This window comes from Exophiala bonariae (genome assembly GCF_035927105.1).
Source record: "Exophiala bonariae strain CCFEE 5792 chromosome Unknown scaffold_29, whole genome shotgun sequence".
NCBI classification, from domain to species: Eukaryota; Fungi; Ascomycota; class Eurotiomycetes; order Chaetothyriales; family Herpotrichiellaceae; genus Exophiala; species Exophiala bonariae.
The window spans coordinates 431,529-455,553 of NW_027042504.1; the positions used below are offsets into that span (position 1 = coordinate 431,529).

Here is a 24,025-nt window from a genome sequence, read left to right on the forward strand (position 1 = left end):
AAAATATTCGGATGTATTCCTATAGCAGAAAACAGTCCAGCTAATTATAGCCGCAACGCTGTTCGCCGTAGCTACACGTAAAATTGGTGCTTATTTTTTGGTGCGTGCTGCGTTTTCACAGAAACCCAGGTTCTGGCCTTCAATGCAGGCCCAATTAAATCCTCCCCCAGATTAACGCGTTGTCATCGACGTGTTGAAAAGACCAACAACGCCCGCGAGCCAGCCTGGCAATCGACTGACCAACCACACCACCACAACCACTCACCAGCAGCTCCCTCGAATTCGATCAAAGATCCTTTCCCGCTACCCCATCCCTGCAGCCTCAAGCAGCGATAGCCACAACAGCCAACCTCTTGCCCCCCGATTTCTCAGCAGGGACATCCCAGATTCCCACCGGTTTCGCCCCGACCTCGTGATCGGTCGCGAGGCCATGACAAGCGCAGCGGCGGACATCATCGTAGAGGCGCTCGAGGACCTCGTCCTTGTCGCCGTCGATGATCTCGCGCACGTCGACGTCGGCGGGCAACTGCGGCGGCGAGACGGGGCCGGTGTCGTCGTCGTCCTCCGAAGACGACGACGAGGTCGACCGAATCATGCGTGGCGGTTGCGCCGATGCTGATGCGAACCGTGTCAGTGACAGGCCGTTCATGTCGTCGTCTAGCTCGTCGTCGGCCAGTTCGAGCGCCGCGTCCTCTGAGTCCGAGTATGCGTCGTGCGTGGATTGGTGTTTTGCGTTGGGGGATATTGCGGGGTCGTGAGCTGCTCCAGCACCAGGTCCGTATGAGGTCGGTTCGTCGTAGTCGTCGGACGAGGTGCCGTCCGAGTCGGAGTCGTCGAGGTAGTAGTCCGGTTTGGACGGGAGGGCCACGGGTGGAGGGGAACGTTTTCGAGCGGGGGAGTTGCCGCCATTGTTCGATCCGTTTCCACTGAACGTATTCGAGGGGCGGGCATTGTTGTCTTGGAAGCTGATTCTGCGGCCTCTGGCGTCGGGCTCTGCTGGGACTGGCGGCGCTGGCTTGGAACAGTCGTAGTGCTCTTCAGGCTCTGGTTCCGGGGCCGGTGCTGCTTTCGAACAGTCGTAGTGCTCCTCTGGCTCGACGGGCTTCGCGGCCGAGCAGTCGTAGTGCACGTCTCCGTCCTCGCTCGGGGGTCGGCCCTCTAAGAATGACGACTTGGCGCTCTGGTTCTCAATCTCCATGATCCGCAGCATCACGTTGTCCAGCGTGAATGCGTGCCCGAGAATGAAGCGCAGATCGCGGTCGCCGCGCTTGGCTGAGAGTTTCAATTTGCATTGCGCCGTGTGCGCGAGACTGTAGGTTGACACGGTGGTGAGATTTCGGATTTTGGACATGGTGATGGTAATGATGGTGGGGGTTGGGGTGGGGTGGACGATCTGGTCCCGCAGCTGGATAGAGTTGTGCTCGAGTGTGGTACTGAGCTTCTGGCTTATTTGAAGTGATGATTTGGTGTGAGGTTTGGGACGTTTGGATGTTTACCAGATAGGATAGGTAGTTTGGTGGAAGGACCAGGATGGAGTTCAAGGAGAAGCGGAGTCGAGTTTGATAAGTAATCCCGCGGCTCTGATAAGGCCCGCAACGGGCGTATATCAGGGGTGAGTGAGGTCACAGAACAAAGGACGTCACTTGCGCGTGTGTGAAGGTAATGATGCTCTGAATTGTAAGTGGGATTGTCAGGCTCACCGATTTTTCAATAATCAACGATTTGTGTTTGGTGGTGATTCTCGGAGGAGTGGCGCTGACAAATGGTACATGGCAGACCAATGTCAGTGGCCTCGGGTTATTAATTGAATCTGGCATACGACTGTTGTCCAGAAATGGCAACCTGCTTGCTCTCCGAGTCCGAGGAATCTCCACGATAAGCACGTGCCTTACATGTTTACGAGTATCTGACAGAGGAGTCTGAAAGAGAGAGCATGTTTGATGTGTGGAGTTGAGAATATTACATATTTTGGTGTCACCAACAACTACCTGCCCATGGTTGGTTCTTGTCTCCCATCATCGCCACATACAGGTCACCACATACTAGGTTCTGCCACTGTCATTAGGAATCCCTTACCCAATGCTCATTAATGAGACCACGCCACGCAATGCAAATGCTTCCACTCCCCCTTTCCCTTCATCCTCCTTTTTTATATGGTACAAAATGGCAGTAGGTTCGGTGTTTTCACAGCATGTCCGTGATATGCTTATATCGAAAAGTGTAGACCCCAACATCCTCGCGAGTTATTCCACATAGGAAGCGTGGAAGAAACGATCCAGCAGGATGTTTATGCCTTGATTGGGATTGACTTGAGACCAAATTTCACAATTGCCTGTCTCACGCAACCGCCGCCTTCCTGGATCCTCTAGCCTTGGGGTTGAGTGACTTCTTCTTCTTCGTTCGTGGGCTGTTGCCCGTTTCTGCACCTTCGATAAACTTCAACAGCTCATCAATACTCCTGTGATCCAAGGCAGCGTTTCCAGTACCAGTCCTCAAGTTGGGCTCTATTGCTGCCGTCCTGGCAGATGCATCTGGTGCCACAGCGTTGGCACTCTGTGGTTGCAGTCTCGTTCCTAGACCCATACGGGGAAGTTGACGAATCCCACCGATTCGACGACCTTGCAGTAGCTTGGCTTGTTTGGCGATCGACACAGCGTTTTGTGTCAATTGTTCCAACCAACTTTCTGCCTCCTTGGTGTTCCTGTCAGTCGGTCCCAACTCGGTCAAAAAGATGTTGTAAGCATCACGCATTTTGATCACTGCAGCCTTGGCATCACCATCCAGAGCTAGCGCCTGCGCCAACTGGAACAAAATCGTTGCCGCATTGATGGATTGTGGGCCAAACAATCCTCCGCAGATCGTGTAGCAAGCCTCAAACCATTTGCGAGACTCAGAGTACTCCTTCAACGACTGAAGCATCACTGCGGCATTGTTCATGGTGGTGATGGAATCGGGATGATTGGGTCCAAAAATGACCTTCCACACATCGAGTGCGTGTCTGACATATTTCAAAGCCTGTCGAGTATTCCCGACGTGATGTTCAAAGAGTGATAGGTTGAGGTACGCTAGAATCGCGTCGTGTGAATCAACCCCCAGTGTCCGCTCTGTGACAATGACAGCCTTGCGAGCAAGTTCTACCGCGGCCTCCTTTTCGTCCGTCTGGTAGTAGATGGTTGACAGAGATTGATACATCTTTGCAACCTCCGGATGTAAGATGCCATATATCTGCTCGTGAAGAGACAGAGATTCCAACACCAATTCTTGGCCAAGTTGCTTTTGACCTTGAGCCAAGGAAATCTTGCCGGCCTCCAATGCCTCTTCCGCCAAAGCACTTCTTGGTGCTGCGTCCTTGACAATTGGTGCAATGTTCAGTATATCCTCTGCCGTAAACGTGGTGCTTGGTTTGGTGGCAACAGGTGCCTGAACTTGTTCACCGCCCTTCTTCTTCTTTTTCTTGTTGCCTTCGTCCGACTGAGTGCCATTACTGGAATGGGCACTCCTTGCGGGAGAAACATCAAGGGCGAACTCGACTCCTTTGCTAAAAGAGTAATCCCGGGCTGCAAGCTGCAGACCCAGCTTAAGGCAAATCTCACGAAGTAGAGGAAGAGGTTGAAGTAGTGATTGCCAGTCACTGGGAAGAGTATATCGGTATCTCAACTTGACTTGCTTCTCGATTGCCGCTTTGACACTCGTGGGATTGACCTTCTCAAAAGAAAAGTCACCTTCAGGGTAAAAGGCCCTCAAATCCTCATCAATATCAGGACGGGGATTGGAGTTCAGACCCGCACCCAGGATAGCATTCAGAAGATGGGCGATTGCCGAGCCCGCAAAAACGGCAGGGAGATGACGCAAGTAGCCATTGAGAATGTGCTTAATCGACCGGGCAACCATTTCTTGAAGAAGGACCACTGAGAATGCCTGCAGGCGGCTTCCCTTTTCGGCGGCAGCCTTTGCGAGGCGTCCGAGGTATCTGATATTGATACCACGCTTGTGGATCAATTGGCAGAGAGATTGTCCATCCATGGGATAGCCTACATCACCGTCGTGTAGATCCGTGATCAAATCAGGAATGACCTTATTTCGGAGGAATTCGGAAACAGCTCGGACTTCCTTCTCATCGCCTGCATAGATCTCCTTCTCTTCGTCCGTCTGTGGCACTTGACCGCTGCACACATCAGGATTAAGAGCCAGGTTGAAGTTTGAAATATCCACGCGCTCCTGGTCGAGTGCCGGGGCCGGTTTGGATGTAGATTTATCCTCGCCCTCATCCTTGTCGGCGTCTTTTGTCTCCTCGCTATGGCCATTGGTTTTCGTCTCGTCGGTCGATGCAGATTTCTCTGCGTCACCATTGGTCTTGTTCGCACGGCGTTTCTCCACCTCCGTGCGGACGTATTCTTGCATTTTGGTACGCCAATACGCCTCCACCAATTCTAGTCTCAGCACAGACATGCGATGTGGGTATTTCTCATCGTCTGTTTCTGCCTCAACCTCTTCCGACCAGGCAGCATCAAGGGGAGTAATGCGGTAGAGATCCAAGACATACTTGCGGCCATCAGTGCCCAACAAGCCCTTGGTCTCAACGCTACCTTCCAGATCGTGGCGCTTGCCTTCCTTGTCCCATACAGCATGTTTTTTGACGTGGAGAGATTTGGACAACTTCTCAAAGACAGGAACAAATGCTTCATTTTCGGTCACAATGTCCCGTCCTTCAACACCACCATAATCAATCTGGTGCTCCCCTGGCTCGCGTTGTTTGAAGATGCCCGGAACTATGCTTTGGCCCACGATACGCTTGCCAAGATAGTCCACTACCACAGTACCGGGGGTGAATAGACCATTGATATCAAGCTGGTTGACAGCTTTGACACCAGCAACATCTTTGCCAACAGCCACTCTGGCAGCTTCATCTCCACCTTCGCTGGCAAACGTTTGGACGCCATCTGCGCCAAATGAGTAGAAGATGTTGTTGTAGATGAAGATCTGTGCATCCCTCCCCTCTGTTGGGTTTAGGGGAGCAACTTCTCCACGAGCGACGAGGACTGCACCTCGAGCGGCAGCATCGTTGTAGTCAGCGAACAATTTTGAGGTCAGGCGTTCGCGGAAGACACGATCTTGCAATGTCTCCCGGGGCAATTCCCGAGTTGTCTGAAACTCTTCGTTCCAGTCGCGAAGGTTCTCTGCACCATCAGCTCCGCCAATTAGATATGCTTCCTGCGCTCTTGTGGGGTCTGCTTGATGTTGAGACCCTTGAATGGCTGCAAGGGAGACCAGCCAGGGATTGGCAGGGATGGCATTCTGGAAGGGAAAGGTGGTGAGGAGATCTTTCTGACCATTTAGTTTCTGCAGCTCGAGGAAAGCGTCGTTGAAGGAAGGAGATAGAGTGGAGATCAAGGACAAGAGCGAATGTGCGCTGTGGTTCTTGGGTGCCAGGCGAGGAGTGGGATCAAATTTGTTACTAGAAGATTTATTGACATAGAAACCGGCAAGAGTAGAGGTCAGGTGGAACTGCTCGCCCTCATTGGTAGTCAGTTGCAGATATAGCAGATGACCACGTTGTCGCAAGTGGTATGGAGGGGGGTTCCATTGTGAGACGGACAGGCTTTTGATGGTCTTGGGCAGATTGTCTAGATGGGCGGGGAGAATGGCATTCAGCGACGGACGCCCGTCGGTCTCGTAGCCCAGTAAAGGATTATCTTCCGACTTTGGCGCTGGTGCTAGAGCGGAACCAAACTTTTCATCGTGCAGAGACAGACCTGCGGAGATTCCGTGCAAATTATCGGAGCGATCGCCTGTGGCACCAATCAATTCTCGAATGCGCACAACATGTAATCTTGCTTCCTTCTCGGTGTAGGGATCCTCAACCAAGGTTAATTCGTCATCAGGCTTGAGGTCTTTGACCTCGGATAGCTCGACAAAGTCGTTGATGCGCTGGCCATTGTGCTCTAGGTGGAAGCAAGTGTACTGGAAGGTATCAGGGGTTTCGACAATGGACTGTCGGACGTCTTGAACCTGCTCTTGACTTGTGACAGTGATTTGCATGGTATATGGCTGGTGAGGCAGCTTGACAGAGACCTGGAAGAGGGCAGCAGTATTCTCATCATGCTGGTGATCGTGCTCGTGCTCGTGCTCATGGTCGTGTGAGTGACCGTTTGTGCCGTTGGTCAAGGGCGAAGCATTATCATTGTTGCTTTTAGTGTTTGGGGCATCTGTAGATGTGTCAGAGGCAGCTTCCTGGGGGTGGAAAAGAGAGTTGCTGACCTTTACTAGTCTTCACGTCACCATTGGATTCGGCCATAATTAAATATGGAATTGTTGGAGAAATGCAATAGTGTACAATGAAAGTGGAGAGTGAAAGGTGGGAATAAAGAGTGACCAGGAGGATAGGGTAGTGTACAAGGAGAGGCTCAAGCCTAGAATAATGTACAGCAAAGGACAGAAGGGAATGAGGGTTATGTTAACAATGGTGGTAAATAGAGATTACAACATGAAGATGGAGCAGAAATGAGAGACTGAAACTCCGAGTCAATCACTTTTCTGAGGATTAATTTTCTGGAGCATAAAGATCGAATTGGGAATGGTTCATTCTGCAAGGAAGTTTCCGCGCCGACAGAAGAACGATGGTGATTGGAAGGCGGAGCTGCTGGAGGGAAGGAACTTGGAAAGGGAGGGGACCCGACACGAGAAGAAACCGCGAGTCCTTGCCAGGTCACCAGGTGCCCTTGGGATGAGGGTTTGGTTAAAGCTCACAGGGGACTCGAACCAGGGCTCCTGGGCGTCCTCCCTACGACTAACAAGCCCTGAGCCCTGAGCCCTGCGAAAAAAAGCCGCAGTTGCCGAGGGAAGTTCGGGGGGATATGACGCTGCCCGGAATAGCCGCACTCAAGGGGACCACTAACTAGTACTCTATTCGTTACTGAGGCTGTTAGGGGACATCCAGATCACGGGAATTGATCAAGACACTGGCATACTCTTCCATCATTGTGTTGATCATTCATGTCGGTCGTCACCATTGATGTTGTTTACTCTTATCCAACCTGCGGATCGTGGAGATTACAGTTAGAATAAACATCCAACGTTTACTTAGGGATAGAAAGGAATGGCGAGCACTTCCCCGGCTTCCTTTTGAGAACTCAATATACGCCTCAATATGTACCAGCGTGGCCAGCTCACTGCACGTAGTAGCCAACGTCTGATATTATTGAAACCATGATCGCTATAGGAAGAATTTATGTACCAACTACCTAGGTAGTCTCCATGTTCCATTTCAAGTCGTGGAACTAAATCCAATCTTCGCTTAATATGCCAATGGCCAAATCACCATTAATTGGTGCAAGTTGGACTTGGATCCCACCACGTAAATTGGACTGACTGCTGGGCACGTGGGCGCTCCTACTCATCCCTTTTTCCTGAGGTCCCCTGGACTCCTACAACATCAGTAAGCTCTTGCCAATTGGCAACACCTTCACATATCACTCCAATAAAGGCGCTTCTGCCTCTTCGCTCTCTATCTGCTGCTTCAATCAATCCTTAAACACTATTATTCTTTTGTATACTTATTTTCAATGTCGTGCGCGCATACCTTGTTCGGCAGCAATTCTACTTAGTGGGTCAGTTGAGAATCTGCCCCCACCACCGAAATATCCTTCCTGGAAGCTCAGTCGCGTCGCTGTCAAAGCATGCGCATGCGAATGATCATGAAAGCTGTTTCAGGATGGATGATGGCCAGAGCGCGAGCTGGCCCAGCCATGCTCCGAGGTCGAATACGCGCCCCGGTTGGCAGACCCAGTCGACACGCATCATCTCAGTTTGGCCCAACAAGCACGATTCCTGGTCAGGATCAAGATGAAGAAGAGCCATCCAACGATCCAAAGTCGGACAAAGACTCCAAGACTTCTCGTATGGGACCAACCCTGTTCAAAGTCTTCGAAACTGCCGCCACCACTTTTGCCTCCATTGCAGTTCTTGGCTTGGCGGGCTACTCGTACCATCTTTACTACAAAACACTAGTCCTTCGCAAGATTGACAAGGCTTTTGCTCCTGGCGATCCTATGTTGGATCTTGCGGCCCCTCCCGGACCTCATCTTCCACCTGGAGATACATCTGAATCAACTGAGGACGATGACAATTGGGTGGCACGACCAGAACAGGCCAAGATCGATGCTATCATCAACGGCGAGTCTAAAGGCCGCTACTATTTGATTGTCGGCGAAAAGGGTACTGGCAAATCGTCCATGATCCTAGAAGCAATGCGCAAGATTGATGGCGAAGGGGTATCCATGTTTGAGGCCCATGCTGATCTGGAGATTTTTCGCATTCGACTTGGAAAAGCCTTGAATTACGAATTTCACGAAGATTACATTGGGTCTTTGTTCTCAATCCGAGGCCCAAGAGACACCACCGCCTTGCTCGATATCGAACGCGCCTTCAACAAACTCGAGAAAATCGCCATGACACACCGCAATAAATCTCACAAGCTTAAGACAGGTCGAAAAGGTCCTCTTGTGGTGATTGTGAATTGTGCCCACTTGATCCGCGATGATGAGGATGGAAATGACCTGATTGAGCTGATGCAACAACGTGCTGAACAGTGGGCCGCTGCAAATTTGGTCACCATGATCTTCAATTCCGACGACTACTGGGTCTACGAGAGATTGAAGCGATATGCTACGAGGATGGAAGTCATCCCTATTCTCGATCTGCCCAAGGATAGAGCCATTCAGGCTCTTGCACGATATCGCGCCAAATACTTTCCGGGCCAGGAGCGGGATTCTGGCATTTTCAAGGAGGTGTACGATTTGGTCGGTGGTCGACTGAATTTCCTCAATAGGGTGGCCAAAAGTACCGACATGATCAAGATGTGTCACCAAATCAATGAACTGGAAAAGACATGGTTTCTCAACAAATGTGGTATCCTTGGAGAAAGCATGGACGATGATGTTATGGACCAGCAGAAATATGCCAGTGCAGCCATGGTGTTGGCCAAAGCGCTGGTAGACCGCAGCAAAGAGATGGAGTCCGACTATGACGAAGAAAGAGGACACATCCTACCACAAATCCCTCTGTATATCGCCCGCGAGATCATGACCCGGGCAGATTTCATTCAAACTTACGATCACGACAACATCTTCACTATTGATAGTCGTGCCATGGTCCGGGCTGACTCGGTACCCATGATGAATGCATTCAAGGCAATCTGTGCTGAAGAGCGCTTTGACAAATTCCTCAATGACACCCTAGACCGCATCTCTGCGATCGAGAGTATCAATAGGACAAAGGAACTTACGTTCAAAGACCTGTGGACGATTCAGAGTGGGGAGCAGCAAGGGAAGTACGCGTTCACTACCAAAGATCACAAAGGGCGTGAAACAGGATCAATCGAGATGAGAGTTGTGCCAGACGAGAAGCCGGACGATGATGATGACGACGAGGATTGAGGAATGGATTGTTGGACAACTCCATTCTGATGATTTCTCGGTGCAACTTGACGACATAATCGATGGGTTGATATACAACAGGTCACAGAGCGCCAGCGGAAACTAGAGGCATTCCGAAGACCACAACGACGCGTCTACGTGTGACATGCTCCTCTCGAACCATGTGTCTAGCTGCACTCGAACCATGTGTCTAGCTGCACTCGATTCTGCCAAGGCCACCCAGATTCCAAAACCAGCTCCAGCCTAGGTACTCACAACTTCTACGTAACACATGTCACGTTGGGAAGCTATGCACTTTCGAAGAGAAGAGCTCACGTGGTACCTACACCTCGACAAGCAAGATTGGTCTGTCATTGAAGTTCACAATACTTTCCAAGACTAAGCATACCAACATGAATGACCACAGCAAAATCTTTTTTTCTTGTACTCGAATACACTGTGAAACGCGCAATGGCTATGCAGTGGCTCCAAGATGAGACCTTTGGATACAGCCAAGCTCCAAGTGATTGTAAGATAGATTCTGTCGCATTTGGTAGGACTGAATAGGGTGGTGTTTTTGGACAGGCTAGGGAGGTATTCTGAATAAGACGCTTCACTTGAATGTATTAGTATATTCATCATTTTGAGAGCGATCCTCCTGAAGATGGCGCAGCACCTCACAGCATATCATGCAATATATCATGGCAGTAGCTCGTCACTATCTATTTCATTCTTCCAGGGCCTGATGATACCAGCTAAGGGCTATGTTTACTCCCATCAGGACTCAAGCCTTCAATAATGAAATCCAATAGCTCGACAACCCAGGTAATGTCATGGTGATATCAGGATGTGGCGTTTGTTTGATGGTTGGTGCCTGTGACGTCGTGCTTGTCTGAACCTGAACCATGCCAATTCCCGCCAATCACTTCACGATCGCGACCATCGTCATTCTCTCTCACACGCACACATCAGGCTCTTCTTCCAGCCATCTACTTTTTCCCTTTTCACCACTGCTGGAACTCATCCTCCACATTTGCACAATTCAAACGCATCTCGTACTCAACTGACACCGATCACCCACTCGATTCTCTTGATGCTCGACGACCTACTCGAACTGACTGGGAGCCTTGTCCACCCACATTCAGAACACACGCCCCCACCTCGCAGCGCGACCGCGTCTGACCCCAACAAAAACAACAGTCCCTTCGACGACGACATGCCACCAAGAAGCAGGCACTCCAAATCCGCCAGTGTCGCGTCCAGCACTGGCGGCAGCACCGCGGTCGCGAGCAATGGAGAGATGCTGCCACCTGCCACCGGCACTCCCAGCTCCTCCAAGGCCGGCTCGCCAGTCGCGCGCAAACCGAGGACGGGTTCGCGATCAAGCTATCCAGTTGCCAACGCCGTCTCCCCTGCTGTTGCGGGTAGCACGCCTGTCGTGCTCATCCCCTCCAAGCAGCACCGAGCTGAACCCGCAGTGGTTTCCGCGCCCACATACGACCTCACCGAAGAGGCAGCCAAGTTCGCTGTCACAGTGGTGTTGAGCACAATCCTCGAAGCTGCATTACAGACTGTAGCAGGCACAATCGGCGTTGGCGACCTGGCGGCGGTATCCAAGAGACCCGAGTCATGGCTGGAGATTGGTTCTCTCTTGGGCTGGAAGGTCGTGTTGCTGGGTGTTTACTGGGTATTTGAATTTGATGGTGAGTGACAATCGCGACCTCTGAGCCTGCCCCGTGCACGAATCACCCTTTCCCCCTTACATGACCAAGAAGAAGATATCAGAAGTTGACTGACATAAACTACGAACCTACAGCCTACGACGTGGCATCCCTCACGCTTCTCCTGAGCACACCGACCACACTCCTCCTGGGCCTGTTCTACAGCATCTCACCCGTCACCCTGATCAGCACCACCCTCTCCTCGATCCTCTCTACCTCAGCACCATACTACTTCCTCCGGCCACTCTCACCAAGCCACAACCCCAGCGCCGCGCCACGCAGCAGCTTGCGCAACCGCTCGATCCTCACCGACCCGTACACGACCATCGCAACCTCGCTCCTCGCGTCGGCCATCTTCGCCGTCCTCCTCGAAGCCTCGTTCGCAACGTTCCTCCCGGAATACCTCGTCGTGCATTTCACGGGTCTGCGCAGCATCGAAGCAGCGCATCTCGGCCCCTCAGGTCTCCCAACGCTGCTCCTCGCGCTCCTCCCCGCCGGCTTCGCCACGCAGGAATACATCTTCGCGCCGAGCACGGCCAAGTCGCTGCCGAGCGGGCCCGTCGACGCCTTCGACGCCGTCACCGCCTCCTTCTCCGCCCATGTCTACCACAACGCCTGGGGCTGGTACTCGGTGCGCCAGAAGGAGTTGATCTCCCGCACCGCTGTCCTCACGGCTCTGATCGTCGCGCAGACGCTGCTGCATGTCGGTGGCACGCTCAACGGCGTCGACTTTGAGGGTGCGCTGGGCTATGCGAGTATCTGGGGCGGCGGTGCGGTCGTCGTCGGTGCCGTGTTGGATTGGGTTGGTGGACCGAGCGATTAAATTGACTACTAGATCGCAATTTATGGTTGGATGGATGGATGGATGGCTTTTGGGCAATGATTGTATATGGATGGAGCCTCGGAATCTAGGACTTGGGGATTTCGCGGCCCTGAGTGTGGACGTTGTCTTCTATTGTTGCTTCAAGCTTGCACCCTCTCTGTGTCTGTCTGCCCGCTGTGGCATCGCATCGCCCATCGCCGTGTTTCTACAGGGTCCGAGCTAGACCGGACTGGATTGGATTGGACAGGATTGTACCTCGTACCGGTATTGGATCGGGCGCTCGCTCACATTCGATCGAGTCTTTTTTCTACACCACAAAATAAATACACTGTTCACATTATTTTGTTTCCAATTCTTCGGGTTATGCAATCAGTTCGGTCAGGACAGGTACGGTATAGTACGAATGAGAGAGAGTTTCAGGGCATGTCGCTCTTGATCGATACCGTGTTGGGGATTAGAGCATGGAGATGCACGTGAACCTACGAGGGAGTATGCACTGTTCTCACGGATGGATTAATGGCATGACGCAAGGATTCAGTGTTCAGTGTAGTGTTGGTTGTGGATGGATGGATTCATGGCATTCATTCACTGTTTTTCATTTTCTCGAGAAGTGGTTGGTTGTGGGCCATCTGCGCGCCTAAGCCGGCTGTGTAGTTAACTAACTAGTCTCCAAACCAGTTCTCGATCCCTGGTGGTGTCTGCTATGCTGGCTTCACGAGCGGGCCTATTGGCAACGAAGTGAGAACCTGGTCCGGCCTTAAGCTGAATTTCAAGTGGCTCGCGAGTGATCATTCCGCGAATAACCCTAAGACTCAGCATCTGACATCCTAGGTTCTTGCAGTGCTCTTCCGCCTATGATTGTAGGGAATCTCTGCTTCCATCATTAGGTCATTTCATGCATCGTCATGGTCGACTGTCGCAAAATAGAAAAAGAGCAATTCCCTCCATGCCTATGATTCGAAGAAAACGCCGTTTGGGAAATGCAATGCAATGGCCTTCCAAATTTTTGGTCATCCTGAGTCAATCCCAAAAAGAAGACAATGAGACTTTGAAAAGGTCGCTTCAAGCCTGACCCGGGACAGTGATCTTGCTCAGGAAGTTTCAGTGTTTCTTCTCTCACGAGGTCGACGCGAAGCCTTCATACTCTTGATGCGAGTCAAAAGGCCACCGCCAGTGCTGGGTTTGCTTTCTTCACCATTGGCGCTATCTGCGGTCAATTTTCGCTCCAATCCCAGCCCACGCCTTGGGCTGCTAGGTGCTCGGGCACGGCCAGTCTTTTGTTGTTCCTCAGCAAATGCGATTTGTGCCCCTTTCTTCTCATAGTCCTTATCGTAGTCTTTGAAAAATGGATTGGTAGCATTTTGTTCGGGGCGACCGGAACCAAGAGGGCTTGTTGGTGTCATCGCAGGCTCTGGAGAATTGACTCGGGGTCCATCTGAGATTTTGGGCCGAACGGATTTGATTCTCTGAGCCAAACTCTTGGTTCGAGACAATCCATTAGCGTTGGCTTCTCTTTGAGCAGCTTCGTATTCGCTTTCACGTCGCTGAATGGCAGCCTGACTAGCTGGTGCACCCTCCAGGAAAGTACTGGTACCTAGACCTGCTGTCAAATTGCCATGAACAGGCTCAATCCGTGCGGTGGGGTTAAAACTAGCACTTCGCTCTGGTTGGGGTCGGCGGTAATAGTCGTCTTCACCCTCAACAATAGCGGCTTCATTGTAGTCGTTGTGAGCTTCACTCTCGGTGCCATGGAATCGGTCCAAGTTGATTGTTTTGTTCACTGGACCAGAACCACCCAGTTGCATACTTGTGGAGTTTTTGGGAAATGCCTGCATGGGGGCTTGTCTAGATCCCTTGCGGTTGCGATGTGGGTTACAAGCATCAAATGGGCCATCATGATGGAACACTTGTCGACATTAGTATATGGATGCAAATCGGAGCCATTGCAAACTTACATCCAGTTCCATAGATACTAGTGACATCCAATTTGTCGATTATGTCCAACTTGCGAGAAGGTTGCTTGGACCGACTCGAGCTTTTGCCCTCTCGGAGCTTTCTTTCACGCCGCCTTTTCTCGGCTTCTGGATCCATCTCTTTGGGCTTTTCGCGGATGGAAGATTCCGAATTTCTACGTTGTGGTCGCCTTTCACGAGGTCGACTCGAACTTGGTGGGTCTGCAAAGATGTCTAACTCTTTCGGTAGGCCACGTGTTTTGCTTCGCTGGCGTCTTCGTTCTTCGTCTGAGGCACTTGGTTTATGTCGAGGAGGTGGTCTGCCGTGAGGTGGTGCACCGTTCTCTCGTCTTGGGGGACCTTTCATAGGTGGTTGATCCCGCGGGCGGGATTGTGCATTTTCGCTGATATCTAGACCAGCCTGTTTGATGTTAGAACGAGATTTTGAAGTGATGAATAGGCTCAGACTTACGAAGAGGTCCGACGTTGCGTCAGTGGTCCGTGGTGGGAGCTGCCCCCCTGTGGCGATTGGCGATTTCTTGCCTGTTGGAATCGCCGAGGGGACCTCACTGGCATCGAGGAAAGGATTTGTTGTCGTAGCAAGACCGATTGAGCTTAAAGATGGGCTCGTCGCAGTCGGAGAGACGCGGTTTCGAAAAGGGTTATTCGAGGCAAGAGTTGATGGGCCATGCTCTATGACAACAAGTCAGTCCACAATGATCATGACTAATGTGACTCGGACATGGTCACACATCAAAGAAACAAGGACAAACAGTACAGGGTGACTTACCGATGGCGGGCGACAACTGTGCCATGATGACGCAGTTGGGCGGCGGTCAGAACGAGAAACCAATATGGTGACAGGCGCGCCGCAGCCAAAAAATGGAAGAGGCCGTCCAGATGGGCTTGAGTGAGTCAAGGCAATGTTGGATGAAGAGGAGCAAGTCAAGTTCTGCGTCCAACGATCAAGATCAAGAGAGTGGAAGTGGAGGTGGGTCGCAGGTGGAAGTGGCTTTGTTTAGTACGGGGCCCCTTTTTCGGAGGAATTGAAAAGAGATGGAGGGGGCCCTCGCGAGCAGGAGAGGTGCAGACCAGCTAGATTATCCAAATGACGATGGTCAGAGAGTAAGGGAAGAGGGTGGAGAGAATACAGGTGTAGAGTATGCAGGATAGACGACTGTTGAGACAACAATGAATGAAGAGGAGAAAGTGATGGACAAAGGGAGTGGGTTGAAGGTTGAGAATGAGAAACAAGAGGTACGAGTACGGAACTGAATCGAAGGAAGAATAGGGACTTTGAAGGGGTGGAATGTTGGAGAGTGGAACGCAGGTGACGGTGATTCGGGTGTGGGTGTGGGTGTGGCGGTGGGTGTCCATCCCATGTCGGGTGCCAAACCAAGCATTCTGTGTGATGTTAGTGGCTTAAAAGTGCCTAGAAATGCCCCTTCTGCCACCCATCGCCCCCGGTTCTTTAACCAGATCAACAAGTGACCCTGCCGGTTGCAACGCCTAAACACCCATCCACCACCTAGGGCCATGCCTAGCCATGCCCAAACGGAGTACCGCTTTTCTTCCCCTCTTTTTTCTTTACTAACAAGCCAGGGTCTCTCTGTTGGTTTCCCTAGCACAGCCTCAGGGCCCTCAGTGGACACATCAGGTGCTCGATTACCTACTCGTAGTACGGAGTACCTTGTAAACATACCGAAATTCGTGCCTAAGGACCCTTTAACCTCCGAGAATTAATGGTTACTTGATCCAAATCTTGTATAGCTCGTGAAGCATAGCCTCTCTGCCAACTTGAAAGACAATCTCTCACTGGACCCGACCGTGCTCTGTCATACTCCAAGCTCAGCCAGAGTTCGTGCTTGGACTGTCTTTTAATTTGCAGTGATCCATACCAATCAATACGATCATCAGATCAACAACACCATCGTCATGTTGTGAACTTAATTTGAACGCGTTCAACCACTGGCACCCACACCCTTCCTTGGGACTTTGAGACGCGGCGCTGGTCACGGCTCCATAGTTTAATCTTTGCTTGATAACATGGTTGCTGTTTTTATTAGAATCTTCCGACAGGGTTATCCTTTCACCCTCACGCACTCCGTAGTCGGACCTTGATGCAATCGTCTTCAGTGCTGCATTGACTGCGTCCAAATTGACTTTATTTACCTTGTCATATCTTCCCATCCGAGTAGTTCGGGTTTTTCTGGCCTTGACCTGCATTGGTGGCCGTCGTGCCGGTGGCTCTCCCCGCAGTAAATTTCCGCTAAGGGGGGTTCGGATACTGGAGGCTGGAGCTCACCATCGTCAGAGGCCACTACGTTACTACATCCATCCAAAACACCTCGGCTTCAATCCCCAACGCCAACTGATGAAGCGAACAGCGGACAAGAGGCAGCAATCGAACCTGTTCACTTGCTTAATCCGCCACTCCGAATCATGGATTCAACTTCGCGTCCAGCGCCATTATCACATCGATTCACATTGGAGCTGGAATTTGTCCTCTGCTTAGCAAATCCTCAATATCTGCAGTATCTCGCCGTCACTTATCCACATCTTCTCAATCAACCGCAACATTCAGCCGATCCCGAAAATTCAGACGCCGCTTGCTTCGCTCGTTATCTCAAGTACCTTTACAGCTACTGGCGCACTCCGGAGTATGTCCAATATCTCACTCATCCTGGTGCCACCTTGAGGAACCTCGAACTTCTCCAACAAGAGCAGTTCCGCAAAGATGTCATTCGCCCAGATGTCATCATGAAGCTATACGAAATGAGTCCAGCTTCAGAGCAGGATGCGAATGGTACTGCGAATTCCCAGCCAGAGCAAGAAGTGACCGAATGATCATGCAGCAAATAGCGCTTTCTACTCGCTATACAGCAATTCTCAATCACAGCCCCAAAATTTGGATGGCTAGTCGGTTGAGGCCTCACGAAGACGACTCTTCAAGCGCAAGTGCCACGAGAATGGGACAATTTTCAACATTGGTAGAGTTCTGACAATGCTTGAGCGAAGTTTAGGCCATGCAATGACATCGATAACACAGATATTGTCTACCTCATAGCATCAAGAGCTCGACATATTCATTTACGAGCCTGTCGGCCGCCTCGGATCTCTGACCATCCCATGATTGAGGAGGGGAAACTCCTCAATAGAATGTCTGAGCTCAACGCGGGGCCACTCATTGAGCATATTGCCGTACAGTACGAGTGCTTTTGGTAGCTGCTAGCCCAAAGTACTTTGGTTGCGATACTATTTGCCTCTCTTACGCATCACCTAATGGGGAGGACGAATACTACAATCGCAGGACAATATCGGTCATGTGATAATGGCAAATTCTCAAAATTTGATCAATGTTCCGCCGTACTCTCTATCCTTCTGAGTATTTGACCACATCTGGATGACACCCGCATGTGAATTGCAGCCTCAGCTTAAACGTGGTCGTCAGCCTTATTGTCGCCCACAAGTAGCGCCTTCTTTCCTTCTGTCTTCCTTCCCAGTGCTCTACACAGCCGGCCCATACTAGCGATGCATGTCTTCCCTGCATTGTTCCTGCCGCCTCCAGTCGCTCCGCCTGGTTTTGCACTTTCGATTCGATGACCTAGCAGAATTATGAATGGCCATTCGTTGCCTCAAGCCTCCCACAAGCCTGCGCTCACTTACCATGACTACACTGTCGCTGTCATATGTCCCATGGGTGTTGAGCTATGCCCTGTCGAAGCTATGCTTGATGAGATCCATCCGCCTATCTCACGCAACCTATACAGTGATGTAAAACAATATGGACGCGGAGCATACACATTGGGTCGCATTGGAGGCCACAATATTGTTGTCGCAGCCATGCCACAGATTGGAAACAATGCTGCTGCAATTGTGGCGAATCAGTTGTGGCAAGATTTCCCCTTCGTCGAATTACGCTTCCTGGTCGGTATTGGTGGAGGCATCCCCGGCGGCGCGGAGGACGAAGATATTCGCTTGGGTGATGTTGTTGTAAGTCAACCTTCGGGGACATCTTGAGGTGTCATACAATATGATTTCGGAAAACGCACAAGCCATGGTGGCTTTGAGCGCACGGGTATGTCTGCTCGACCACCCGCGATCCTGAGCGCGAATGTCGAGCGATTAAAATCCCTCCACCATCGAGAAAGGAGTCGGATCCCACAGTTCCTCGAGCAGATGTTTGAGAGATTCCCCAAGATGAATGAGGGCTATCTTCGTCCGAACATCGGTGATGATCGATTATTCAAATCTAATTGTCTTCATCAAGGTGGCCCAACCTGTCAAGGTTGCCCCACTTCACAGCTCATCGTGCGAAGACAGCGCACCTCTTCAGACCCCCGAATTCATTATGGAATTATTGGTTCCGGGAATACAGTCGTTAAGGATAGCTATACCCGAGACTGCCTGAAGCAGGATCTGAATATCATCTGCGTTGACATGGAAGCATCCGGCCTAGTGGATGCCTTTCCTAGTCTTGTCGTTCGAGGAATCTGCGATTATGCAGATTCACACAAGAACAAAAATTGGCAAGCCTACGCCGCCGCTGTAGCCGCCGCCTATATGAAGGAACTTTTACTAATTGTTCCGCATGAAATCCTCGTGAAGCGGGAAGGCAAGCAAAATGCGAAGCACGACATGGAGCCATAATTGACCGCAATCATTATGTGCCCCTTGTCACTTCTTCGTGTTGCTCTTTACAACTCTTATAACACTCACAGACTAATATTCCCCTTAGAAGAGAGAGTCATTCCGGTTATCCACTGTGGTAAGTCAATCATCATGTGTTACACAATTGGATCCTCCATGTTGAACTAGCCTTCAGTCATCCGTACCACGCTCGCATTTGACGCTATGTCACGCCGCCACGAGCAGATTGCTGAGGCATTTGATCACACATTTCAGTGGATCCTTCAGGGCGATCAAGACGATGTCAACACAACGGAGGGAGCTCAAGTCAACGATCTGGTATCACTACAACGAGCAACTAGAACTAATTTTATCTCATGGCTCCGCAGTGGTAGTGGTATCTTTTGGATCGATGGAAAGGCGGGATCAGGCAAAAGTACTCTTATGAAGCTGATTTTCCACAGTCCAGAGACGCGTGTGCATCTTCGTCATTGGTCAGGCAGTTGTGATCTGTTCGTTGGACACTTTCACTTCTTCGATCGTGGAAGTTCACTCGAGAAGAGCCAGGAAGGACTCATTCGACATCTCCTCTATCAAATATTTGAACGATACCCTCATCTAATGAACGAAGTCTATAAGTCACACTGGGACAGACTTCGAGGCGCCGGCCGCGCCTATTTGAGAACGGATCCCACAGCGAAGTATCTCTATGAGGCTATTCTAACGAGGTCGGAATTAGTTGCAGCTCTCCAAGCGGTTCTTTTCAGCACCATTGGAAAAGTGAGAATCTGCTTCCTTATCGATGGACTGGATGAGTTCAATGGCACTGATAGAGAAGTCCTCGAGCTAATGGCGCAATTAGAAAGTATGTATGCTAAATCTGCCACATGGCACAAGATTTGCGTCTCAAGCAGGCCTCATATAGCCTTTGAAGCGGCATTCAGAAAACGACCCAGCCTTAGGATGCAGGATTTGACAAAAAATGATATCTACCATTACGTCAATAGCCGCCTAAGATCACAGGATCTACCCATAGACCATCTGGCTCCAGAAGATCTCGTCCGTTTCGAGACACTTGTTGATGATATTGTCGAGAAAGCACGAGGGGTTTTTCTCTGGGTCCACCTTGCCGTCATGTCTCTTCTACATGGATTAGACCAATCTGACTGGATGCATGAGCTAGAAGCCCGAGTCAGAGGTCTACCACCGGAGCTCGATACATTCTATGACAGAATGGTCAACTTGATCGATCCTGGTTATCGTTACCAAGCCGCTCGAATATTTCGAATCATGCTTGATTCTCCCGATCCCCCTCATCCTTTGATTCTATCTTTCCTGGAGAACAACAACGATGATATAGACCGGCATCCGCGAGAAGCATTTTCATACAAAGCCTTGAATGCTCGTGGGAAACATATGGAGCAGCGATTAAGGAGTCGCTTTTGGGGACTTATTGAGATTTCCCGGCAGACAACGTCGATAGCCGACTGGTCAAAGTCTACGACAGCCGACTGGACAAAGTTTAACGCGCTGTTCTTCCACCAAACTGTTCGCGACTACTTCAAACGCCCAGAGCCTTGGAAGATGATGCTGGATGGTATGACCGTTTCTTGGTGCAGTATGGAATAACTGGCTCGTACATACGTCCGTTGTTCTGAGAAATCAAGGCAAGCTGATCGTTACCACGTTGTTAACGGGAGAGTACTACCGCTCCCGCCAGAGGACCCCTGACAATTTCGATTGATATCTCATGGCCACGGATGCCGTGACAAAGGATACATCTCCGCAGCCCATCACTGTCTGCAATCCATCACTATGCTTCATTTGCGTTGGACATCCCTCTAGGTTTCTCATTCTATTAAAGATGGAGCCTTTAGTCACACTATTTGGTGAGCAGCATTCCTGCCTACGTCTACAATTGCGAGGGCTCGATTTCGGCTATTGTTGTGACCTATTACACACAGTCGAAAACATGCAAATACTTTGATTGGTGACAGGTACTATGCTTGGAACGAGTTTCTCAAGCTGTAGTTCCGATGTGAAATCCTTTGTGTTTATGTGCAAAGCAACATCATACAAAGCCGAGCATTGCATACATACCCACTCCTTGCGACCCATTCATCAGCATGTGATCGAGACCACATTCAACATTAGTGCGACCACAGTACTTGACCGATATTCCATGACATGCCGGCCGGGACAGTACAAATACTCTGACCGGGAGTTGAAATTTTTTGAATATGAGACACCCTCATGCTCTCATCTCGACTGGAGAGAACTTGATATGTCAAACGAGACGCGAACAGTAGTCCGGAATAGAGATGTGTATAGTGTCGTTGTTTTATCACCCTAAACAAGCTCTTGTACGGCGGCCGACGCGCAAGAACCTGGGAACCAACAAACCAGAAACGAAAACTAAAAAGAATGGCATATTCAGTTGATGAGAGGATGTTCATATGATAAAGTCCATACGAATTCCAAGCTGGTTCTTTCATCCAAGATCACCGTCAAATCTCAACAGCCTCCTTGCCCATGAAGAATTCCCATAATCATATAGAATCTCAGTTCAACATGGATTATGGAGCCTCTCATATGGAAGCTAAGTATGTAGACTAGCAAACATACACCATTTTATCTCTAGAAATACCTAAAGTACTACACATACCCTCGCTCGCTCTGACTGCCATCTGTCGTGTTTCCGTAGGTCATCGGTGTCAAGTCGTAAACATCCATACATCCATCAATCCATCCACATACATCATTCAGGCGCGGTTTCATCGCACACAGTTTTCCGAAAAAATAAAATATCTCAGTAAGAGGTTCGTACATGTCGTTCGTTCCATACATTTCACAGCTCAGCCCCACCGCATCATCGTATCACATGCCATGCATAGCAAACGTACAATCAAATCAATGCCACGTCCATTAAACCGTTTTCATTCATTCCAAGGGCGTCGAAAAACCCCACCGAAAAGTATTGTCGCAAATTCAATCATTCAATAATCCACCGATCGAGGCCGAGGGCTCCTTGGCCCGCCGAAGCAGAACCAGATTCCGAAAGCGAAAGCGAAGGTCAGTCTCAAGTACGATGGCTCACCGTCCCGGATAACTTCCCCTTGCCCTTCCCCTTTCCATTCCTGCCACCGAAGACGCGCCTGACCCATTTCGTGACGACGCCATTCCCGAGTCTCGGGCGCTTGTGAGCTATGGGCTTCTCCTTGTCCTTGTCCTTCCCGTTCTCGGTCGGGACAACCATCTCGTTGACCCGCGGCGTCGAGAGCGACGTGAACGTGCTGAACCGCTTTCTCTTGGTCGGCAGGGCGGAGGTGTTTGCGAGTGTTGTTGTTGAGGTCGACATGATCGGTGCAGCTGGACAATGGGGACCCTCGCATGACTCGTCGGCGGAGCCGCTTATCGTCGTGGTTGGCAGTTGTGGGAAGCCTTCGAGTCCGGAGCTTATGGTGCGGCTTCGTTGGTGGCGTTTATGGCGTGTGGTGTCGGGCTGGGTGTCGGGTGTTGAGGAGGAAAGGGGTGGGGGTGGGAGTGGTGCTGTTGGAGTGTGGTGTTGAGACGACGCGGGCGCGGAGACGGCGTGCGTGAGTTGTTCTTGTCGCAGCTGTTGTTCCGTGTGGGCGGCAGAGATGGATTTGGATTTGGGATTGAATGGCTTTCGTGGTCTCGTCGGTTGCAGAGCGCGGATGCTGCCGAGCTTGGACGGGAGACTCAGGCTGATGGAATGACTTGCTGCGGGCTTCTGCTGCTCAGGTTTGTTGCTTGACCTGGGGGCGATGTTGTCTGTGGCAGAGACGGAGCGACTGTATCTCTGGCGGTCTCGCTGCTGCTTCTGTCTGTGGTATAGAGAGAGCAGTGAGTTGTCGGTCTGGACTCTCGAGTAGACTGGCCGAGGAATTTGGGCTGATATCACTGCTGTACTCTCCTCAGGGTTGCTTGATTTGACGGGTTTGTGGCTCGTATTCCTTCGGCTCGCGGCATCGGCGATGAACCGTTCGGCAGCACGGAGATCTGTGAGGCTTTTCTTCATGCGTGCTAGTCGTGATTCACTGCGCTGTCCGCACTCTTCATCGTCGTCGTCCCAGTCGATGTAGGACACTTCGTTCTTCCCACTGGGGATATGTAGTTGGGGGACTTTTGGTTGTAGTCGAGTTACGTCGAAGTTGGGGACCGGCACCGTATGGTTTAGTGGAACAGTCGCTGGCGCCTGGGTGGTGCTTCGCTTGGCATTGTCGGGTCGCTGCATACTGCTCTCGTTCTGATAGAAAGACAACCTCTGGTCGGGACGAATGTGTTTGGTTTCATGCTGGAAGTGGTCGGGGGCCGGGTGATTCATGTTTGCGTCACGGGTTGCTGGAGAGATCTCCGGGAAGTTGGAATAGGTACTGCTACGGGCTTCTGGGAAAGGCCCTTCGACAGCTAGGGAGGATGTCGTTGAATATTGGGAATATGTTAATGATGGAACAGGTGTAATAGTTCTCGCAGTTTGTCGGCGAGTTGTGTCAGAGGTAATTGATGAATGTTGCAAGTCAGTACAGAGTCCTACTAGCGAATCGCCGTACGTGGTCGGATGGACTATAGTATTCTCTTGCTGATTGACGTGATGGGACAAGCCCTGTGCGGCTGATGATAAGGAACATTCCACACTGTCAGACTTGAGATTGGAGAGATCTTGACGGAGTGCCGCAGGGGTGGGTGGAAGTAGACTGGGCACACGGCTGTGAGGGTGTTGAGAGATCCAATTGCCGAAGTCGACCAACGTAGAAATCGAGTCTTGTTCTTTTGTATGACGAGAATAGACACGTTTGCCGCTTTGCCGCTGTTGAGTCGAACTAAGAGGCTGAGGACTGCTGGGCCACAGCTCTAACATTTCTTCCAGGCACAAAGAAGGAGAAGGTACTGGGTGGAAAAGAAGGGATTCGAAAGAAGCCGAGTTGGTCAAGGTATAATAATCCTTGGAGCAACGATTCTGGGCTAAGTTTGGTTTAGCGAAGGAGAAGTAGTCTGGAACTTGAACCCGTTCAAAGTCTAGTACTGCTGATGTAGGCGACATGTTTCTGGAATATTTGGTTGGGTTTGGGGTGGGTATGTGCTCTGAATCTAGACGACCATAGGGATGAAAAGGTAAACAAGACAATAACAATGAACGCGAATCGAATATGGGATACCCTTTCTGAGGTTATCAACGCCTCGCAAACATCTTCGATAGGGGAAAATCAGGTGAATTTATTATGGTCGATTGCTCAGAGAAGGAAGATGTGGAAATTGAATCTGCCTTGTATCGGCCAGGCGATGGATATCTCATATATGTGCCCATCAAAGCCGAGATCCATAGATGGAGTTGCAGCAATATATTCGATGCGGCTTTTCGCTGGTCGAATCAGCAAACATGATGCCACGGGGAAGATTAGCTGAGGGCCAGGATATGGTGGGTATCTGGTGACAGACTGCAGGCAGAAAGACGGGGGACAAGAG

The 24,025-nt window shown here is 50.7% G+C and overlaps 9 protein-coding genes across 9 annotated transcripts; 5 read left to right on the forward strand and 4 right to left on the reverse strand.

Annotated features, from left to right (window-relative positions):
- Positions 1–322: 322 nt before the first annotated feature.
- On the reverse strand, positions 323–1,351 carry LTR84_007472 (uncharacterized protein; the record flags this gene model as incomplete). Its single annotated transcript, XM_064851025.1, has 1 exon — positions 323–1,351. One exon carries the CDS (start codon positions 1,349–1,351, stop codon positions 323–325), a length of 1,029 nt encoding a protein of 342 aa, XP_064702294.1.
- A 986-nt stretch (positions 1,352–2,337) lies between these two features.
- Positions 2,338–6,295, reverse strand: CLU1 (Intracellular distribution of mitochondria; the record flags this gene model as incomplete). The annotated part of the gene is made up of 2 exons (XM_064851026.1): positions 2,338–6,206; positions 6,259–6,295. 2 exons carry the CDS (start codon positions 6,293–6,295, stop codon positions 2,338–2,340), a joined length of 3,906 nt encoding a protein of 1,301 aa, XP_064702295.1.
- Positions 6,296–7,676: 1,381 nt separating this feature from the next.
- On the forward strand, positions 7,677–9,434 carry LTR84_007474 (uncharacterized protein; the record flags this gene model as incomplete). Its single annotated transcript, XM_064851027.1, has 1 exon — positions 7,677–9,434. One exon carries the CDS (start codon positions 7,677–7,679, stop codon positions 9,432–9,434), a length of 1,758 nt encoding a protein of 585 aa, XP_064702296.1.
- A 1,195-nt stretch (positions 9,435–10,629) lies between these two features.
- Positions 10,630–11,957, forward strand: LTR84_007475 (uncharacterized protein; the record flags this gene model as incomplete). Its single annotated transcript, XM_064851028.1, has 2 exons — positions 10,630–11,116; positions 11,230–11,957. 2 exons carry the CDS (start codon positions 10,630–10,632, stop codon positions 11,955–11,957), a joined length of 1,215 nt encoding a protein of 404 aa, XP_064702297.1.
- Positions 11,958–13,048: 1,091 nt separating this feature from the next.
- LTR84_007476 (uncharacterized protein) lies at positions 13,049–14,724 on the reverse strand (the record flags this gene model as incomplete). The annotated part of the gene is made up of 4 exons (XM_064851029.1): positions 13,049–13,863; positions 13,913–14,330; positions 14,382–14,602; positions 14,700–14,724. 4 exons carry the CDS (start codon positions 14,722–14,724, stop codon positions 13,049–13,051), a joined length of 1,479 nt encoding a protein of 492 aa, XP_064702298.1.
- A 1,627-nt stretch (positions 14,725–16,351) lies between these two features.
- Positions 16,352–16,756, forward strand: SOH1 (suppressor of hpr1; the record flags this gene model as incomplete). Its single annotated transcript, XM_064851030.1, has 1 exon — positions 16,352–16,756. One exon carries the CDS (start codon positions 16,352–16,354, stop codon positions 16,754–16,756), a length of 405 nt encoding a protein of 134 aa, XP_064702299.1.
- An 849-nt stretch (positions 16,757–17,605) lies between these two features.
- On the forward strand, positions 17,606–18,559 carry LTR84_007478 (uncharacterized protein; the record flags this gene model as incomplete). The annotated part of the gene is made up of 2 exons (XM_064851031.1): positions 17,606–17,902; positions 17,981–18,559. The coding sequence occupies 2 exons, from the start codon at positions 17,606–17,608 to the stop codon at positions 18,557–18,559; spliced, it is 876 nt and encodes a 291-aa protein (XP_064702300.1).
- A 204-nt stretch (positions 18,560–18,763) lies between these two features.
- On the forward strand, positions 18,764–20,167 carry LTR84_007479 (uncharacterized protein; the record flags this gene model as incomplete). Its single annotated transcript, XM_064851032.1, has 1 exon — positions 18,764–20,167. The coding sequence occupies one exon, from the start codon at positions 18,764–18,766 to the stop codon at positions 20,165–20,167; it is 1,404 nt and encodes a 467-aa protein (XP_064702301.1).
- A 1,450-nt stretch (positions 20,168–21,617) lies between these two features.
- On the reverse strand, positions 21,618–23,603 carry LTR84_007480 (uncharacterized protein; the record flags this gene model as incomplete). Its single annotated transcript, XM_064851033.1, has 1 exon — positions 21,618–23,603. The coding sequence occupies one exon, from the start codon at positions 23,601–23,603 to the stop codon at positions 21,618–21,620; it is 1,986 nt and encodes a 661-aa protein (XP_064702302.1).
- Between the last annotated feature and the right edge of the window lie 422 nt (positions 23,604–24,025).